Source organism: Amaranthus tricolor, chromosome 11, assembly GCF_026212465.1.
Source record: "Amaranthus tricolor cultivar Red isolate AtriRed21 chromosome 11, ASM2621246v1, whole genome shotgun sequence".
In the NCBI taxonomy this organism is placed as follows: domain Eukaryota; kingdom Viridiplantae; phylum Streptophyta; class Magnoliopsida; order Caryophyllales; family Amaranthaceae; genus Amaranthus; species Amaranthus tricolor.
In genome coordinates this window covers 22092323-22111994 of record NC_080057.1, presented here as the reverse complement: position 1 = coordinate 22111994, position 19672 = coordinate 22092323, and the positions used below count along the sequence as shown (strand labels likewise).

Here is a 19672-nt window from a genome sequence, read left to right as displayed (position 1 = left end):
GATAGGATGAAAGGGACTACTGAGAATTGAATTCGATTTCACTTGAAGAACATGATACTTGCCGCCATCGACAACGGCACATTTTTTGTAGGGCCAAACAGGGATTGCCCCTTTGAAAATTTTTAGGTCATGTTATAAACTCAACAATTGATTACTCTAATGAATTCTAAGCCACCATTTTTCTTATTAATTAAAAAATCAATTGAAAGGCTAATACAATAATTGAAAATAAAAAAGTTATCTACTAAATAAAGTTATATTTTAAGAAAAGCTAAAAAATGATCTTAAACTAGATATTAAGTTTTATACCTTTTTTTTTTTTTTTTTAATTTCATCAACCCCTTACCCCTATAGAATTACCGTATAAATACGCTAAGTTTAATTGTTAAATAAAAAATAGTTTTACCAAAATAAAAGATAATATTAAAGAGATAATAATGTAAAATGAAACTAGCTAAGAGTATATCTTAACAAATAACCATTAATTAGAAACAGCTTCTGGTACTACAGCATGTTAAAATAATAACAAGCCACAACCATCACACTCTCTACCTGCCGCTGAGAGAAACAAAAACCCAGAAGAAAAGAAAACTTAAATTATTAATTAAAATTAATGGCGGATCTTAAGGTCGGCCAACATGGATCTGTTGGCCAACCCCTCCAAAAATTTATGAAATCAAAGCAGAATACATATGTTTTTGTTAAGATAATAATGTGGGCTCCCCATAACTTTCCGCCTAAGATTCGCCACCGATTAGAATCATGAACAATTGACAGAAAAATCTCTTAACCGAACCAATTCAGGCAAAATTATTGAGTCCAAATCGGGTCGATCTTTTTTTCGTAGCTCACTACATCGGAGAGCCAATTTAGCCATTGATAAAGCCTCAGCAACAGGCCAATCGGTAATAGAAGGATCAAGCAAATCTGAAAATGTACCTGTTGGAAAAATAACCCACGTGTAATTCCATGTCGACTAACATATAAATTTAATGGGCTACTACTCCTATATCCAATTGGTTTTAGGATGGAACCTAAACGGGTTTATGTGCAGCTAACTCTCTTCTTGTGTGGGTCTTGTTATGTATAGGTCCGTTAACAAATTTATCATAGTATTAGAGCTGACGATTTCCGATCAAATGGAAATAAAATATCTCGGTCGTCCATAAAAAAAATTTGCGGATTTGAAAAGAATGATGTTCCCGCTCAATTAAGAAATGGATTCACATGTGAGGGGGAGTGCTGTAAAAATAATCCACATGTGATCCCAAATCGAACAATTAGAGAGTGGTTGACTAACATATAACCTTAATGGGCTACTACTCCTATAACCAATTAGTTTTAGGATGGAACCTTATCGGGTCTATGTGCAACTAACTCTCTTCTTATGCAGGTCTTATTATGTACAAGCCCGTAAACAAATTTATCAGTACCTTCATCGATGGCTTCTTCGACATGATAAGCCAATGCCATTGGAGACTTGGCTGTAAGTAATTGCAACAAAATGATTCCTAAAGAATAAACATCTGATTTTGTACCAAGTTTTCCTGTTTGTTGATATTCAGGGTCAATATAACAAAATGTGCCTGCAGCAGCTGTCATATGGTATTGTGTAACTTGATTAGCAACCGCGGGTGGGACTAATCGAGCAAGCCCGACATCAGCAATCTTGCTCGTGTAGTTCGTGTCCAGGAGAATGTTGGCTGGTTTCAAGTCACGATGTACTAATGGCTCGGGTTTTGCTTCGTGTAAGAATAGAAGTGCACTTGCCATCTCGGCTGCGATCTTGAATCGAGTTCGCCATGGGATTGGAGGTGTGTTGTTTTTACGGAATAGTCGGTCTTCTAAGCTTCCGTTTTCCATGTATTCGTAAACTAGGCACCCATATTGTGGACATGCTCCTAGGAGGAGTACCATGTTTGGATGTCTTATGCGCCCTAGCACCTCTATCTGTTGCACCCAAATAATTTCTTTCTTAAAACATATTACTAGCAAGTCAATTTCGAATCGAATTATTTTTCGATAGAATTAGGTGATTTAGGTGTCGGGTAGACTTAATTTTGTCTCAAATTATTTTCCGATTGAGTTAGGTTTGTGTCGACCCAATATGTCAAGTATTGTTTAAAATTCATATCATTACATATTTTTATATTTAATAATATTTTTGGTTTTTAGAAAGTTTTGCTTAGTAAAAACGTTAATATGTTGTTTTAGACGCTGCCTTCAACTAGGGATGCAAACGGGGCGGGGCGGGTATTGGAATTTCCATCCCCATCCCCATCTGTTAATGCAATACCCATCCCCGTACCCATCCCCGCAGCGGGTATAATTTTTTTCCCCGTCTCCGCCCTGATGGGTTTGTACCTAAAACCATCCCCGCCCCACCACCCATCCAAAGTCTCAAACAATTACATATCCAAAGTCTCAAACAAACATATAACCAAAGTCTCAAATAAAAATACATATCTAAAACAAAAGTATTTCAACATCAACTCAAAACCATCCAAAGTAAATCAATCCAGAATAATCTCATCACTATCCAATTTCATTTCGCATTCCCATCACCATCCCCATCCCCATCCCCGCGGGTATCACCTAAAACCCATCTCCATCCCCATCCCCGCGGTGGGAATGAATTTTATACCTGTACCCGCCCCATGACCCATCAAACCGGGACCCATCCCCGCTCCGATGGAACGGGGATGAGGCGGGTCTCCTATTAGACCCGCCCCGCCTGCATCCCTACCTTCAACAAACAAATGTTGACTAGAAGTGTAGTGGGTCACAACTACAAATGATCCCAATGTGAAATAATAAAATATGGGTCAAAACGGTTGAGTTAAAAATTTCTGAGTTTCAAGTTTCAGGTCGTCTCAATTTGATTCGGATCATTTTTCAATCGAGTTGGGTTTGTGTCAACCCAACACGTCAAATATTATTTAAAATCCTTATTATTAAATATTTTCAAATTTAATAATATTTTTGTTTTAATAAAAAGTACTCCCTTCGTTTTTATATTTTGTTCTCAAATAGAATTTATGAATTTTAGTGTCAAACTTTGACCATGATTTCTCATCAATCTATATTAAAAAATATATTGATGTGGGATCTTGATATATTCGTCTCAATATATATTTCTTAATATTTACTTATAAAAATTTTAAAAACTCTCAATTAAAATTATTTGACTTTTAAGTTTGCATTAAAATATACGCAAAAAGTGAATAAAAAGTACAAATGAAAACAAAGAAAGTATCTTCTTATAAAAAAAGGTTAATATATCGATTTAAAGGCTGCTTTAAACAAACAAAAGTTAATTAGAAATACTTTGGGTCCTAACTAAAAAATAATCCCAATAAGAAACTAAAAAGTTCACCATTTTTTGAAAATGGGTCAAAAAGAATGGATTCAAGTCACAACTAAAAATTTTTAGGTTTTAATTTCAGATCGAATTTGACCCAATTTACCTTGGTATTTCGAGATTATAAGTCAAAAAATCTACAGATTATAACCCATTAATTTTCATTCAAATTAATTTGAGTTAAAATTTCGAGTCAAATTAGAATCGGCTAAAGTTAACGTACCTCTTGTTGGAATTGTTTGAGTCCTTGTGATGCATCGGACTTCAAAACCTTGATAGCAACAGGAGTATGTTGTAAGATAGCACGATACACGGGTCCATACCCACCTTCACCAATCTTCAATGATTTAGAGAAGTTATTGGTTGCAACTTCAATTTCTTTAAAGTTGTACACTCGGTGGCTCACACAGCTTCCGATTGACCTTTGATCGTCTCCGTCACGTCGAGCTACTCGTTCCTCCGCGAGTTTTCGCTTTTGTGTCTCTAATTCTACTAGTTTTTCGGTCATTTGCGCTGCGTCCATTGCTGCTTTGCATTTCTTTCGCTCTAATTCGGCTACTATCATTGCGGCTTCTCGTGCTAGTCTTATTGTGTCTATGTTGTCATCTTCTCTGCCTTGAAGATGATCAGCCTGTTTTACATATCACATAAAACAAACAAACGTACAAACAAACATTATATGTTTTTTTTTTTTCGCAAATAGTTGTTGATTGGTTTGGGTTGTTGGGTCTATTTCAGATAAGGTGTTTTGGGTTGATTTAAAATTGGATTTTGTGTGCACATTGGTTTTTACATTATTGTATATTTATTTTAAGTAGAGTCAAATTGAGTTCGGTTATAAGGTCGGATAAATATCTGACCGCCTGGTCTGTTTTGTACACCCCTAGACTATAACTCGATTCTTATGGAGGTATTTGGTGAAAAATATTTATTTATTGTTAACTATTTAAAAATGATAAAAAGGCAAAAACCAATAAAAAATTACAATGGGTAGCCTTTTAGTTTTACGTTAGAAGGTAACTTTTAGTTGAATAAAAGGAAACATTTTAGTTGACTTGAAAATTAATTCCTCCGTTTGGAAATACTTGTTACATTATGTTTATTAACACTATTTATCAATCTTATTTTATATATTACGGCTAATGTGTAAGAAAGATATAGTCAAGTGGAATCTTGTTTGAATTTTTTAATCGCATACTTTCATATATTAACTTTTTATAATTTTTACACACGCATAGTTCAATATATAAATGATCAAAATAACACATTAGATAGTGTAAAAAGTTAAATATAACAAGTATAATAGAACAGAGGAAGTATTTATGAAACACTTTTTTTAAACCATTTGATCAAACAAAAAAAAAAGGGAAACCAAAAGTCAACCGAAATCATTTTTTCAAACATACTTTCTCAGTTTTTTAATTGCTCAAAAACTCATTTTGTTACAATTTATCATCGAACGTTATTTTTCATATTGCAGCTAATATAAAAAAAAATTATGTGAGATCTTATTTTATTCGCGTACTTTTATAATATTAAAATATCATAATTTTTAACTCTAAATTATAAATAATCCAAATAATGAATTAGGCTACATAAAAAGTGTTTCAAAGTAACTAAAAAACAAAGAAAGTGCAAAGTTTAGTTTTTAATTGGTTTTTTTTTTTTTATGAGTTTTAATGGCTTACCTTCTGTTTCGCTAGTGAAGCTTGGTCGCAAACTGATTTGTATAGGTCCATTGTTTTCTTTATATCAAGCTTTACTTGTCTCATCTCTGTATCTATCTCCTCCTTATTTAAGGAACAAAAAAAAAAAAAAAGATGTATTTATTTTAATTACTTTATATTTTTCCTTAAAATTGTCCAATTTACAATGGATTATTAATTACATAAAAATTAAAACTCATGACAAAAAATATGATAGTAAATCGTTATGATAATAATAACAAAAAGAAATTATACGTGTTAACCACTACTTTACAAAAAAGTCACCACACAGTAAGGTAGCAACTTAAGTGGTATTTGTTGGTAATTTGGTCATTTTTAGAACGTTATAACTTGTTGCATCTCGAAATCAAAAGTAATGATTTAAAATTTTTTACAAATTTTATCAAATAATTATGTTCTAACAGCTAATATATCTGCTATTTTAATTAATAGTATTAATTTACACAACTAATTAAACTTGTAACTATACAAAACTATAAATATATAACTATATTTACTTAGACAACTAATAAAATGCCAATACGTCGACAAGTTCATCATAAAAATACATATCATAATTGACTTACAAAAACGTAGCTCTGGGGATTGGTTGTTGTACGAGGATGATGCTCATTATACTCGCTAGGCTTGTTCATACTTTCTCTATTATAGTTTCTGCACCACAACATTACCCAAATCTTGTAAAACATTTTAGAGCGAAAAAAGTATTTTATTATTAGTTTTTAAGTATTTTATTATTATTATTTGAATGTTGTCTTATTACACCCCTCAATAATAATGTATTGAAATGAAATTTTACGAAGAAAATAAAATGATTGAAATAAAATAAACATATCATTAAACTTGTTACGAATTTTTTCTACAAAACTACACCAACATTTCATTGTCAATTTGCTATTCACACTATTTAATACCAATAATCAAATGGACTGTTAAGGTTTATTTTGTTGGCAAAGCTTTTTTTTTTTTTTTTTTACTTTTTCACAATTTTGTGTTTTAACCTTTTTATGGTTTTTCAGATAGGTTTTATTTCTTTTATTCAAGTCATTTACTTTAAATTTGCAACAGAATGTTATGTTATATTAGATTATTATTTATTATATTTATTAATTAATTATCCCCTCTCTTTCCTTATTTCTATTATTTTATTGTAAAAGTCATTTTTGAAATAACGAATAAAGCAATTAACGAATCAAATTATGAAAGACTAAGAGGTGTTTGGCAAATAGTTGTTGGCTGTATTAATTGACTTATTTAACAAGCTGAAAGTTTATTTTTTGTTGGTTTTTAAGTTAGCCGGATAAACTAGTTGTTTAAAGAGATCTTTGATAAAATTATATATTGACTATTAGTTGTTTATTAAAGAAAAAATAAATAAACAAGCCAAAAGCCAAGTAAATACCAACAAATTAGTCTTTTTATTTTAGTTTTAAAGTCAGCTTTTCACCTAACTAAAATGTCAATGACAAACTCATTTCAATAAAAAGTAATTCCAAAAGTCATTACCAAAACAATTTCTATAAAAATTTGCAAATTACCTCGGATTATTACCGAAACTACTAGTGTTGTTGTGTAGATGAGATGGTGGGCCCATACTTCCTTGATACCTATAACATACCAGGAAATCATGAACATGAGCAAATTAAGTGCAATTAATCTTGTTAATAGTTAGTCAAATGTTCTATTTTAAATTAGTGCAAATAACGTTCTTGTAAGATTAAAATACGAAAAATCGAATCTTGTTTCAATTAGAAAATAAATAATAATTTACAGAAATTTAAATTTGATTCTCACTTAACCCCTTTTCTCAGCCTCTAATGTTATCTAAAAAATTAAAAAGAAATAGGAGCATTTGCATACCTTGAAGAATTATCATAACTTGAACCATGTGAAATTGAAGCATGCCCCATACCTTGCTTTCTAGTTAATTATTGACCAATAAAAATACTTAATTATTTAATTGATTTAAGAAATATAATTAATTTAACAAACAAATTTTGTTCATTTACCTGGATGGATTTTCATAGCTGTCGTTCGAGTGTGGATGAGCTGCTTGTGCCTTCCTAGTAAATCATCGATCAAACAATCATATTTACGACAATGGTACGGTCTTACAATTCGATAATATCATTGAGTGGTTTGACGCACAAAAGAAACTATTTTCGATTCGCTTAGGTGTCAGATATCATTTACAACTTCACATAAATAAATAATGCGCATGATTTGATGAACCATTATACTGGAGTCCGTTATAATCCTAAACCAAAGATGTTAAATTGGACTGGACTCGGGAAACACGCGGTGCATACATTTCAGGAGCAAAAGAGATACCATTGCAAAACCCTATGGCAATGGGAGGAAAAACTCCAATAACTTGTATAGAGTGCATGCCATCTTAATTCATCGATGTGGGACAAACCATCCCAACACCCCCTCACATGCGAATCCCTGTTAAGTTTGCATATGGGAGTAATCAATTAGGGCATGAACGCCATTATTTTTGGACGTACCTTTCAATTTCTAATCAAACTTTTAGCTCTGATACCATGTCAAATAGAGCTGGACTTATTGTCAATGCCAACTTTGACTGGAAAAATACGAGATGCACAAACTTCATAAACAAGAAGATACTATTCCAAAACCATATGACAATGGAAGGAAGAGCTCCAATGACTTATATAGTGTGCACACCATCGACAAACTATCCCAACAACATCCTCAAATGAGAACCCCCATCAAGTTCGCATGTGAGAATAATCAATTAGGGTATGAACGACATGCTTTTCGGACTTAACAGTACATTCACTTTCTAATTGAACCTTCGGCTCTGATACCATGTTCAATTGGGCTATACTTATTGTCAATGCTAGCATATAATCGGAAAAATACAAGGTGTATACGCTTCATAACCAAGAAATACCATCCCAAAACCATATAACAATGTGAGGAAGGTTCCAAAGACATATATAGTGCGTACATCATCTTTATCCATCGAGTGGGACAAATCATCCTAACAAAAGAACTATAAATCTTTGACCCATCAACATAAAAGATAAAATGATTCAATGACAGTTTAAAATGTCTAGCCCTAGCTATAGTAACATAATGCTCTTGAGTCCATTTTAAGATTGCTACAAACAATGATCATAAGAAATAAAAAGATATACCGGGGTGCGTTATCGTAGCCGCCAAGGTTGTTGTATGGAGTGATACCACCACTCAAGCTTGATTGCGATGATCTATCCGAATGACTTGAGCCACTAGACTTACTATCAAAACCACTACCCATACTTGAATGGGACCGTGACGATGACCTTGAGCTGAAACTTGTTCGTGCTGGTACTTGACACACATTTGAAGCACGCATTGATTGTACTTTCCCTTTGTATATTACGTACACCGAACAAAATTCTGGTGCTGATTTTTCTAAACTTGTTGGTACGTCTTGTTGCTTAAACCTCCTATACCAACATCACAAACAACTTTCTTTTTTTCATTTCTGAAATAGGATCTGACCGGTAATGTTTTTATTTTATTTGTCTTTTTGAATTTGTTAGAAGGATAAATACAAGGTCACTTTTTTATTTGTAGTTAAAGGTTAAGATATAATTCAATGAAAAAAATTATATAGATTAGATGAAAAGAGATAGTAAATTTCTAGATGCATGAAATTGATACGAAAATGTGAGATTTAAACCCAAAAAATATACTTAATAATGAATATGGCTAAATTTTTAAAATAGTGGAATAGTGTTTGACTTTATATATATTACTACTACTAAAAATTGTGTTTTGTGTTGAACTTGAGTAGAGCTTGAAGGATCCAACAAACAATAATACATATTAGTATAAACCATTATTCTAAAGAAAAAACCAATAATGTTTTAGTTTTCTTCTTGCCCAAAAGTTAATAATGTTGTCGCCAAAAGTTTTTTCTTATAGTGTTTTGGGGTTAGGCCGAAATACACATATCTTTGATCATTCAGCCCGTCTTATATGAGACTGTCTCACTATGAGACGAGTTTATATAAGTGAGTCCATTTTTCTAAGAGATCATTTTAAAAGTGTAAGTGATCACTTTAAGGTTATAAGTGTAACTTTGAAACTATAAAAAGTCATCACTTTAAAAATAAATGTACATTGGGCTAAGCCAATTAAAATGGTCTCACCGTGAGATCGTCTCATATGAGAATTTGTGTTGTTAATGAAAATATCCACGAAAAATTGTTCTACACAAATTCTTAAATGAGACTGTCTTATGGAGATATCATTTCTACTGGCCAATATTGTGCTGTCCTATGTATATTTAATGTATTAAAGTGATCAATTATAATTTTAAAGTGATTTATTAAAAAAAGACTAATTATATCTTATGGTGAGACGGTCTCATATAAAACGATCAGATTTTTCTATCATTTTATTCATTAGTTTATAAAAAAGAAATTGGAAAAAACCTTGTAATGGCGTTGTGATTAGAAGCTCCAACAACAATATTTCCAATGTTGTTTTTGGCAATGAAACTAATAAGTGCACTTGAAACATCGATATCATGAATAACCACCTCGTATGCAGTCACCTAAAATAAAGGTCAAAATAAAACTTGTAAAAAAAATAAAAACAAGGAAAATTGTCAAAAAGTATTTAATAATTTTTTTTTTAAAATTTCTAATTAAAAAGTTTTGTAGAAAAATACCTAATAATTTGTTTTCTTTTCCAAAAAGAGAACCAAGTAACGTTTTCCTTCAGTTAACCATCAAATATAACGGTTGACTGGTCGAAATCGAAAATTCTTCTTTCTTATTTCGATTTCTTTTCCAATTCAATTTCTTCACTATCTTTTTCTTCTACTTTTTACTCAAAATCGAAATTAAAATTGGAAAAGAAATTGAATATGAGGAAGAACAATTTTTGATTTTTACCAGTCAACCGTTATATTTGACGGTTAACTGAAGGAAAACGTAACGTGGTACTCTTTGGAAAAGAAAAAAATTTTATTAGGTATTTTTTGGCAAAATTTTTTTTACTAGGTACTTTTTGGAATAAAGTTATAATAATCGGATAATGATATATATATATATATATATATATATATATATATATATATATATATATATATATATATATATATATATATATATATATATATATATATTGCTGTAGATAAAAAGATAAAATAAAAATATGTAGCCAAATATAAGTATAAACTAAATCGCTATTTGTATATATTGCATTAAAATCATAAATATAGTTTTATTTCAAAAAATGAATTTAATTAATGCTTAAAAACAGTTTTAAGAACTGTATGTATATATCATTTTGGAAAAATTGTCAAAATTTAATCGAACATTTCACACATCTGCTGTGAATAATGTCACCTTTAGATTGTTATCTGATAATGCAACTTTTATTGTTGCGTGTTTGCTCTCAGCATATACAGTAGCCCCTGAACCACCATCGCCCTAGCCCCTGAACCACCATAAGCCAACCCCTCTCGTTCCACACCGGTTATACTAGGAGCAAATACATATTAAAGATGAAATTATTAGAATATAATCAATAGATGAGAATATTCATAGCGGATAGGTGAAATGTTAAACTATTTTCGTCAATTTTTTCTATAATTTCCCATAAAAAATAAATTAACAATTAATTTACCCCTTTCCGACCACAATATCCACGATAAGGAAGGAACAATTGTTTTACTTCAGATTCCGACGGTGCAAAACCATTTGAACCACCGTTATTCATCTCTACAAACACACACCACCCAAATATTAGCTTATAGAAGATTATATTATTGAAAAATAGATAAACATGTAAATTTTTAAACATATTGTTGTGAAAAACTAATATAAATATTTTAAATTTTTTATTTATGGTCTCAAAATAAAAACTTATTATTGTCAAAATAAACATTATTATCTTTTAACTCAAAATAATCCGTACTATAAGCAACCTTCTCTTAATTCAACATTTACTTTTATTTTTCTTCTCGAGTTTTCCTAAAACCTACTAAGATTCCGAGCATGAATTAATAAGATTTTCGACTGAATAGAGTTGATATTTTGACATGGATCAGAGCCAATATTAAATAAATTATCCGCTCAAATCTTACACTTTTATCCCTCCGTTTCATTCAACAACGTATTTATAAAGATATCCTTATTACATTTTGAATTCTCATAAATAGACTTTTCTATCTGCTTTGATATCATTCACACAAGTTGATTCAATGTCTTCTGTCCCCACGACATTCTTAATAATATTTATGTCGTATGTTATAGTGTTGCGAATTCATAAAGAAGAATATAACATAAATTATTTAATAAAGAATAATTTACGAATTAATACAACATTAAAATTTAGGCTTTTTTCAAATTACAACATCAATTTTATTTTTTGCGAACTACAACCACCTAATATCAATCTCTACAGTATTCAGGCCAAATCGCAAGATTTCGACCAATTAACCTAAAATTCCGACATCTCAAATGTTTGAAATCCGATGATATGGTATGAACGCTGTAGACATTGATATTTTAATAGGTGAAATTCGCAAAAAAAACTATATTTCATAAATGAGCTAAACTTTATAAAGCTGTAATACACAAATAATTTTTGAATAAATATATAAATCACTTACGAGCAATGTGATGATTATGGGTTTTAACATGAACAAGAATAACACTTAAGTCTTTTGCACCCTTCAAAAATTGATCAATTGTCCATTGTACAGCTTGTTGGCTACTCTTCCCCTTTTCTATCCCAATTGCAACAGAATTATGCCCAAATTCCATGGCTTCTGGTATAGCCATTTTTTTAATAAATTAAATGAAAACCAATTAAACTCCTTCAATTATTAATCACCCTTAATCAATACCTTAATTGAGCATTAATTTTTTTAAATATTCATGAATTTTCAACTCAGATCATATAATAAAATTGTTTTCTTTATCGGTTTCTTTAATCTTCAACCTCCTCTTGGTTGCTTCGCTTTTTCGCGAACATTAACAACCAACAGGAGGTTTTTCCACCAATTTTTTCTCTCTCTATGATCGTTTAAGAAAAATATTGAAATATAAAATTTCACATTTTTTTTTTAAATAAATACTTCTATTTTTAAATAAATATAAAATTTTTTCTCTCTCTATGATCGTTTCGCGAGTAATGTAATGTCTACCGTTAGTTTTGTAATAATTTTATGGGTGTTAATTAGCTGTAATAAAATCCTTGTTTTCCACTAATAATTTGACAAATTTTTTATTAAGACCGTCATACTATGAGACAGCTTAATATGAGTTGATCCAATTTTTAAATTCTTAAAAATTAAATGAAAAAAACTGTTTTTATCTAGTTAACTGCTATGTAAGTTTAATTTTGAGCTTCTTGTATGGACCCATGAGACGGTCTCATACAAAACTTATTGTTAATAATGTTTGCATTTAATTTTTTATCATAGTATTATACCTTGAAATTTGAAATTAAAATATATTGAGTGATTCATTTTCTTTCCTAACAAGAAAAATATGAGTATTCAATAGTAAAAAGTTACTTTAATTCATACTATACTATGAAAAACCTAACATATTAGCAAAGATCAATGATTTATCTTTTATTTCGTGAAAAGAATTTCTTCAATTTTGCTCGAAGTTAAATTAAATATGAAAATATTTCGTAAAAATAGATTTTTTTGCTCGGGGCAATAATCGGAACATACAAGGTTAACAATATATCAAGGGTTTGAAGGCTGTTTGCCGTTTGGTTTGTGTTTAGGGTTGTATTTGGTTACAATTTGAGGTGTTTTTGATGAAGTGTGATGAAAATTTAAAGTGTATAGGTGAGAAACAAATTAAGTATGTCGTGTAGTGAAGACGAGACGAAAGGAATATACGTGCTTCGATGTAAATGTCGTAATTGTCTTTCCCTTAATAATTATCATAAAAGTGAACTGTTGTGTTCCGATAAGTTTAAAATCGATTTTCAAAATTTTTTTGATCTCTAACATTTTAATTAAATAATAAAATTTTCTTTGTTTGAATAACAAATTTAAATGATAAGGATTTAACAGAAAGAAATTTAAAGACATTAATCTCTAAATTTTATCGATGATTGAATCTGTCTAAAAATAAAAAGATTAATTCATAGCGAGCTGAATCATCCCTTAATTAGTTATACTTCCTCTGAATAACCAACTTTTACTATAAAAAATGATCAATTTTGTAACTCAAAGCGAGCTAAATCATCCATTAAATGTTGTAAATTTATATCAATGTTGGTATCATTTTAAAGATATGAAATCAATATGAATATCCATATTTTTTTTTATATATTTTTAGAAAAAATTATCTTGAATAATCATTATAATATATTTTTTTTCATCTTGGTTAACCAATACCAGACTGACAAATCACATTAACATGCTAAATGGCTTTGCTGTACGCATGAACCCTATCAATTAATTGGCCTATCAATTAATTGGCGGTATAAATTATATAACTTCTATTTCAGTGAAATTGTTCCATTTGATTTTTTAATGATCTTATTTGATTCGTCTCAACACAAGGATTATTATTATCAACTTTTTATAATTTTTAAATTTAGATCTTAGAGATATTAAAAATTCAATATATATCTTGGCAAACGTGGTCATGGAGGTGAATTCTTTTATCAGCATCCTAAATTTAGATCATTATCAACAAGCATTTTAATTTGCTTTGTTTGTGCCATAATCTTTAGCAACATACCCTTGCTAAAAATTGAGATAAATTATTTAAAAGTCCTGTACAATTTCAGAAATTATGATATTTTTCTAACAACTTTGTAGCTTTAATTTCTTGAGACCCCCAATTTCTCGAAATATTGTGTGGTCGAGCATGTTGAACATGCTCAAAACCTTCCTTGCTCATATTTTTATCCGTTATGTTGAATTTTATCTTTGCCCTTGCCTTTTTACGTATCATTCTTTTATTCGTTTTTACCTATTTTTATTTATTTATATGTTGACTACTGATGTTTATTTTTTTGTGGATCTTTCTCGAGTCAAGGAACTCTTTGGCCACACTTTCCTTTGTGTGTATGAGTTGGCGCCTTTCTTTTCTCTCCAAACCGGCCCTAATTATAGTTTTCTATAAGCGGAATAAACTGGATATGATAATAATGATGACGTTGAATTTGACCTAATAATTTAGCTAGCTAGTTTATAATGTACAAGAAATAAGTTTACAATCAAGAAGATACAATGATAGTTAAAGTTGCATTGCATTTGCATATAAAGAGAGAGTAGGAAGAAAAAAAAAAGAGACACATTAAGAAGAGAAGGCTAAATCTCTCAACCTGATTAACTCAGGTAATATAACAGAATCCAAATCAGGCCTATCTTTCTTTCTGAGTTCACAACACTTTAAAGCCAATTGAGCCAAAGCTAAGGACTCTTGAAAAGGCCAATCAGAAACGGAGGGATCGAGTATGTGATGGAAAGTACCAGCATCAATAGCTTCTTCGACATGGAAAGACAAGGCCATAGGAGGTCTAGCAGTGATCAACTGAAGTAAAATTACTCCTAGAGAATAAATATCAGATTTAGTCCCAAGTTGTCCTGTTTGCTGATACTCTGGATCAATGTAACAGAATGTGCCTGCTGCAGCTGTCATATGATATTGTGTCATTTGATTCGCCACTGTTGCTGGTACTAGACGTGCCAATCCGACATCCCCGATTTTACTTGTGTAGTTTGCGTCTAGGAGAATATTCGCTGGTTTTAAGTCGCGGTGCACCATTGGCTCTGGTTTTGCATCGTGCAGGAACAGTAGTGCTGTGCCTATCTCCGCCGCTATCTTGAACCGAATTTTCCATGGGATCGGGGGTGTGTTGTTTTTTCTGTATAGCCTGTCTTCAAGACTTCCGTTCTCCATGTATTCGTACACTAGGCACCCGTACTCTGGACATGCTCCTACTAGGAGTACCATGTGAGGGTGTCTCATGCGTCCCAGCACCTCAATCTCCAACAACAAATCATTACATCAAAACTTTTTATTCATTTCATTGGGCTACATACTACATCTCATTTAAGGGACATTAAATGTTTTTTTTAATCTTCTACCTATTGGATCGACTCCCTTGAAAATTAGTCGACCTAAACCAAGGCCTGACAAAAGCTGACCCAAACCTGCTAACTCAACCTAAACCTAATCCGAAATAAATGGGTTTGGATTGAATGGGTTGAAAACAGGTTGACCATATTTATTACGGATTATGTTAAGGTTGTGATTTTCAACCCAATTAACTAAACGGGCTAGATTTGGGTCAAACGGTTTTGACCCTTTTATATATGACTCGAACATGAACTTGATCCATTTGACAGGCGGGCCTACGCAAATGATTGACCATTTTTACATTCTATCTCTTGTGTGATGGACTAAAACTTCAACATTCTAGCTTGGGCTTAAGTTTTTGGTCAGGTTGGTTTGTTTACACATTTGGTGACTTTGAAGTTCAGTTAAGGTCTACTAAGTTTATAGCTATGGACTACATAAGTTCTAGGAAACATAAATCCATAAAATGGTTGCTAATTTAAGTTACCTCTTGTTGAAATTGTTTAAGCCCTTCAGAAACATCAGGCCTAAGAACCTTAATAGCAACACGAGTGTGCTGAAGCATGGCACGGTACACAGGTCCATACCCTCCTTCACCGATCTTCAAAGATGTCGAAAAGTAATCGGTTCCAATCTCAATATCCTTCAATGAGTACACCCTATAGCTAATAGCACTTGCTTTCCGTCCTCTCCTTTCCTCTTCTTCTCGTCTTGCTGCTTTTTGTTCAATAATCATTCGTTTACGACCCTCCATTTCTACTAATCTCTCTGTCATCTGTGCAGCATCTATTGCTGCTTGGCACTTTAGCCTCTCTAAATCCGCCACGACCATTGCAGCCTCTCTTGCTAGTTTTATCTCTTCTATATCATCATCGTCTCCACTTTGAAGAGAATCCGCCTAACAACATATCTTATATAAATCAAGACAATATACGTACATATATATATAGGGGCAGGATCAGATGAAAACGACTGAGTCAACTTAATACCTGTTGTTTTGCCACAGATGCTTGTTCACAAATCGATTGATAAACCTCCATGGTGTTCTTTATTTCGATCTTTAGTCTAGTCATTTCGGCATCAAGTTCCTCCTTTTGAACAAAAAACACCCAATTAATGGTTGCAATAAGTATAAGTAAAACAGGCTAGAAAGTTGAAACTTACTGAAAAACTATTTGAATTTGTCGATGCTCGAGTAGATTGATCGTTGTTATCAATAGACACATTACTTGTTGATTGGTAACTACTTTGGTTCGACCCATTGTAAGGATTTTGTCCTTGATTGTATCTACTTGGTGTACTCGAGTTGCTCGATGAATAAGTCTCTGATGAGTTCCTGCATATATCATTTCATAGATCAGCTTAAGCTTTTGGTTGAGTTACTGGTCTAGTCGTGGGTGAAACTGGGGTGGGGATACCTGGAATTATAATCCGTGCTGCTGTTACTATAAGGATGTGTAGGTGGGGGCCCCATACCGATCATTCGATTGGGAGATTGATTCGAGTAGCCCGAATAACCATCAGAACTCCTACTATTATAAGGCGAATGACCCGGTGAATCATTACTCATCCCATCAGATCTCCTACTATTGTAAGGAGAATGACGCGGTGATTCACCCATTTGCATATTTGGGTTGCCATAATTACCATCCGATCTCCTCACATTGTAAGAAGAACCCCGCGGTGAATCACCCATGGGTGCTTTAGGATTGTTGTAACCATCAGAAGACCGTCTATTATGGTTGTGCACGTTACTTGATGAGTCGCTACCATATGAAATCCTCGGGTTGCTGCCACCAGACGATGATGAGTAGTACCTCTCCGATTGGGCCACACTTGAGGTCGAACTTCCACTGATACTACTCCCACTGAAACTGTTCTTGGAATGGGTAGTCCAATAAGTCGAGGAACCGCCTGATGTAACGCTCGATCTTGAGCTAGGAGTGTTGGCAGCAGAGGGTATTAGACATACATTTGATGGGCGCATTGTTTGTACTTTGCCTTTGTATATTACATATACTGCACAAAAATCTGGTGCTGATTTTTCTAGGCTGGTGGGAACATCTGTTGACTTGAATCTCCTATATAAAATTAAGAACACATACTAAGTCATGACTCATTGTTTTCAACATGTAGTATGAAAAACTCGTCTTAAAGACGTACAATGTGTTTGGTAAACGACTTTATCATTAGTTTTTTGGTTGACTTTTGACTTTTGGCATTTTATACTGAAAAGTTGGGTTTTAAGCCAAAAAGAAAAAAATCTATAGTGACTTAGTGAGTAGTTTTTTTAAAATTGGTTTTTGGATTAAACAACTAACAATCAACAAATGATTTTAACCAAACATCTCTATAATAATTGGCTTAAAGTTCTGACTTAAACAATCGCCTTATCGGCCTATATTTATAGTTGATCAAACCAGCAAACAGTTCTAACCAACAGTCATTTGCTAGACAAATCCATAACGTAATTGCAAATCACAATTAACAAAAATTTTAGTTTTCTTTTTTTGAAAAACAAACAACCTTGTGATAGCGTTACGATTCGAGGCTCCGACAACGATATTGCCAATGTTGTTGCCCTCAATGTAGCTAACAAGTGCACTTGCAACATCAATATCATGGAGTACAACTTCCATTGCATCTATCTAAAAGGGAAAAATCGTTACATAAGTCATGTAGGAACCCTAAAAATTAGCCAAATCTTTGAACATTAAACTATGTAAGGACATTATGAATGACTAACCCCTTTTCGACTACAAAATCCTCGATAAGGAAGAAATAATTGTTGTACTTCGGATTCTGATGGAGTTGTAGCCGTTGCGGTATCCGCCTCTACATTAAAACACCACCAAAAAAGTCATCATAGAATTTATCTCGATCAAATTTATCTTTTATCAATATCTGGGTATGTGCACCATGCTTGACCGATACTAAAGTACTTAGAGACAAAAAAGGTTGTAAAATGTTTTGGTATGAAAGAACCAGTATCACAAAATTTGCTAATCTCCTCGTGAATTGCAAATAAAAAAAGCGAATTATAGTCAATTTTAAGCTATTCTTGGGAAAACTTGAGCGAATTACGAATTGAAAAAGGAAATTAACTAGCGAATAATGTTACACAGAAAAGAACTAATCATATCCTCAATCCTCTTCATAGTATTTTTAAGAACGCACCATGCCTAAAAACTTTGTGAATTTTCCCACATCCCATTACCTACATAACAAAATGAGAAATTCTTCAAGAGAAAAGTTGTTTACGAGTTTTCCCAATGTTTGTTATTAATGTTTTCGCAGATTAATTTCCTCTAGTCTATACTCGAATGAAAAAAAAAAAAACACGAACAAACAAATTCAAAAAACTAAACGATCAAAATATGAACGGAATTAAAAGAATGAAAAAAGTACGAACGAGGATTATAATTATGTGTTTTGACATGGATCAAAACAACGGACATGGGAGTTTTATTCCCCTTCATGAAATGATCAATAGCCCATCTAACTGCCTGTTGGCTGTTCTTGCCCTTATCAATAGCAACTGCAACAGCATTATGACCCAATTCAATGGGTGCTGCTGGCGCCATTCATAGATCTTCCTTGCCTATAATTTTTTTTTTCTCTTTTTTTTTCCTTTTTTTGGTTGCTTCGTTCTTTCAGCGAAGCAACCAATAATGAATTTTTTCTATCTAATCTAAATTATATCCCCTTATTTCGGAAGAGTAATTTCCAGAACATAAAATTAATTCAAAGCTTAAATAAACCTTTTTTTTTTTAATATTTTTATTAATTTTTTATCAATTATTTTTTTTAGAGTACTAAATTTAGTAAAATGATATTGGGTTGGTTTCAATGATAAATCAAGCTAATTGTCTTAACATCACCATATAGCCACATTGTTCATACAATATTTATATAATGTACATGAATAAATTTATATAACATATGATAATATTATATGTTACAAACTTATTTGATTTTATAACATATTAAAAAATACCTAGGTTAGTACCTTTGTAATACACAAATAAAGATTATATTATTTGTGAAAATTAAGATAATAATATAGATAACACTGCCTAGAGGCAGATCTAGGTACCTATTTGAGTTGTCTAGTGACAAAACTCAAATTTTTTTCTTCAAAATTTTAAATCAAATTATTAGAATCTATTGTGAGAGCAACAATGAGTAATAAATTTTTTTAGATAATGTTCACATGTTTCAATTTTTTTATTGATTATATATCGAAGAATTAGAGTTTTATATTCATTTTACTTCTTAATTATATGTTTTTTTTGTGTTATAGTGTTTAATTTAGGATTTTTTTTGTATTGCGATGAAAAATCGAATAATGTGTCGGAAAATATACATGTAATAATTTTGGAAAATAAGAACAAAAAGCAAGAAATTGAAAAATCAAACAAAAAGAAGTTTTTAATACATATTTGAAATTTGATTACTTTAAAGCCATTTATAATCATCTATTATCATTTATT

The 19672-nt window shown here is 31.6% G+C and overlaps 2 protein-coding genes across 2 annotated transcripts; both read right to left on the bottom strand.

Annotated features, from left to right (window-relative positions):
• Positions 1 to 469: 469 nt before the first annotated feature.
• LOC130827924 (U-box domain-containing protein 35-like) lies at positions 470 to 12140 on the bottom strand. The gene is made up of 12 exons (XM_057693828.1): positions 11732 to 12140; positions 10744 to 10838; positions 9543 to 9664; positions 8256 to 8549; positions 7098 to 7151; positions 6949 to 7008; positions 6627 to 6695; positions 5655 to 5742; positions 5050 to 5151; positions 3585 to 3992; positions 1434 to 1950; positions 470 to 939 (listed from the first exon to the last, which is right to left on the bottom strand). The coding sequence occupies exons 1-12, from the start codon at positions 11901 to 11903 to the stop codon at positions 761 to 763; spliced, it is 2160 nt and encodes a 719-aa protein (XP_057549811.1). The 5' UTR covers positions 11904 to 12140; the 3' UTR covers positions 470 to 760.
• A 2132-nt stretch (positions 12141 to 14272) lies between these two features.
• On the bottom strand, positions 14273 to 18855 carry LOC130827923 (U-box domain-containing protein 35-like). Its single transcript, XM_057693827.1, has 8 exons — positions 18592 to 18855; positions 17926 to 18014; positions 17706 to 17827; positions 16598 to 17260; positions 16344 to 16515; positions 16169 to 16270; positions 15667 to 16077; positions 14273 to 15086 (listed from the first exon to the last, which is right to left on the bottom strand). Exons 1-8 carry the CDS (start codon positions 18761 to 18763, stop codon positions 14394 to 14396), a joined length of 2424 nt encoding a protein of 807 aa, XP_057549810.1. The 5' UTR covers positions 18764 to 18855; the 3' UTR covers positions 14273 to 14393.
• Between the last annotated feature and the right edge of the window lie 817 nt (positions 18856 to 19672).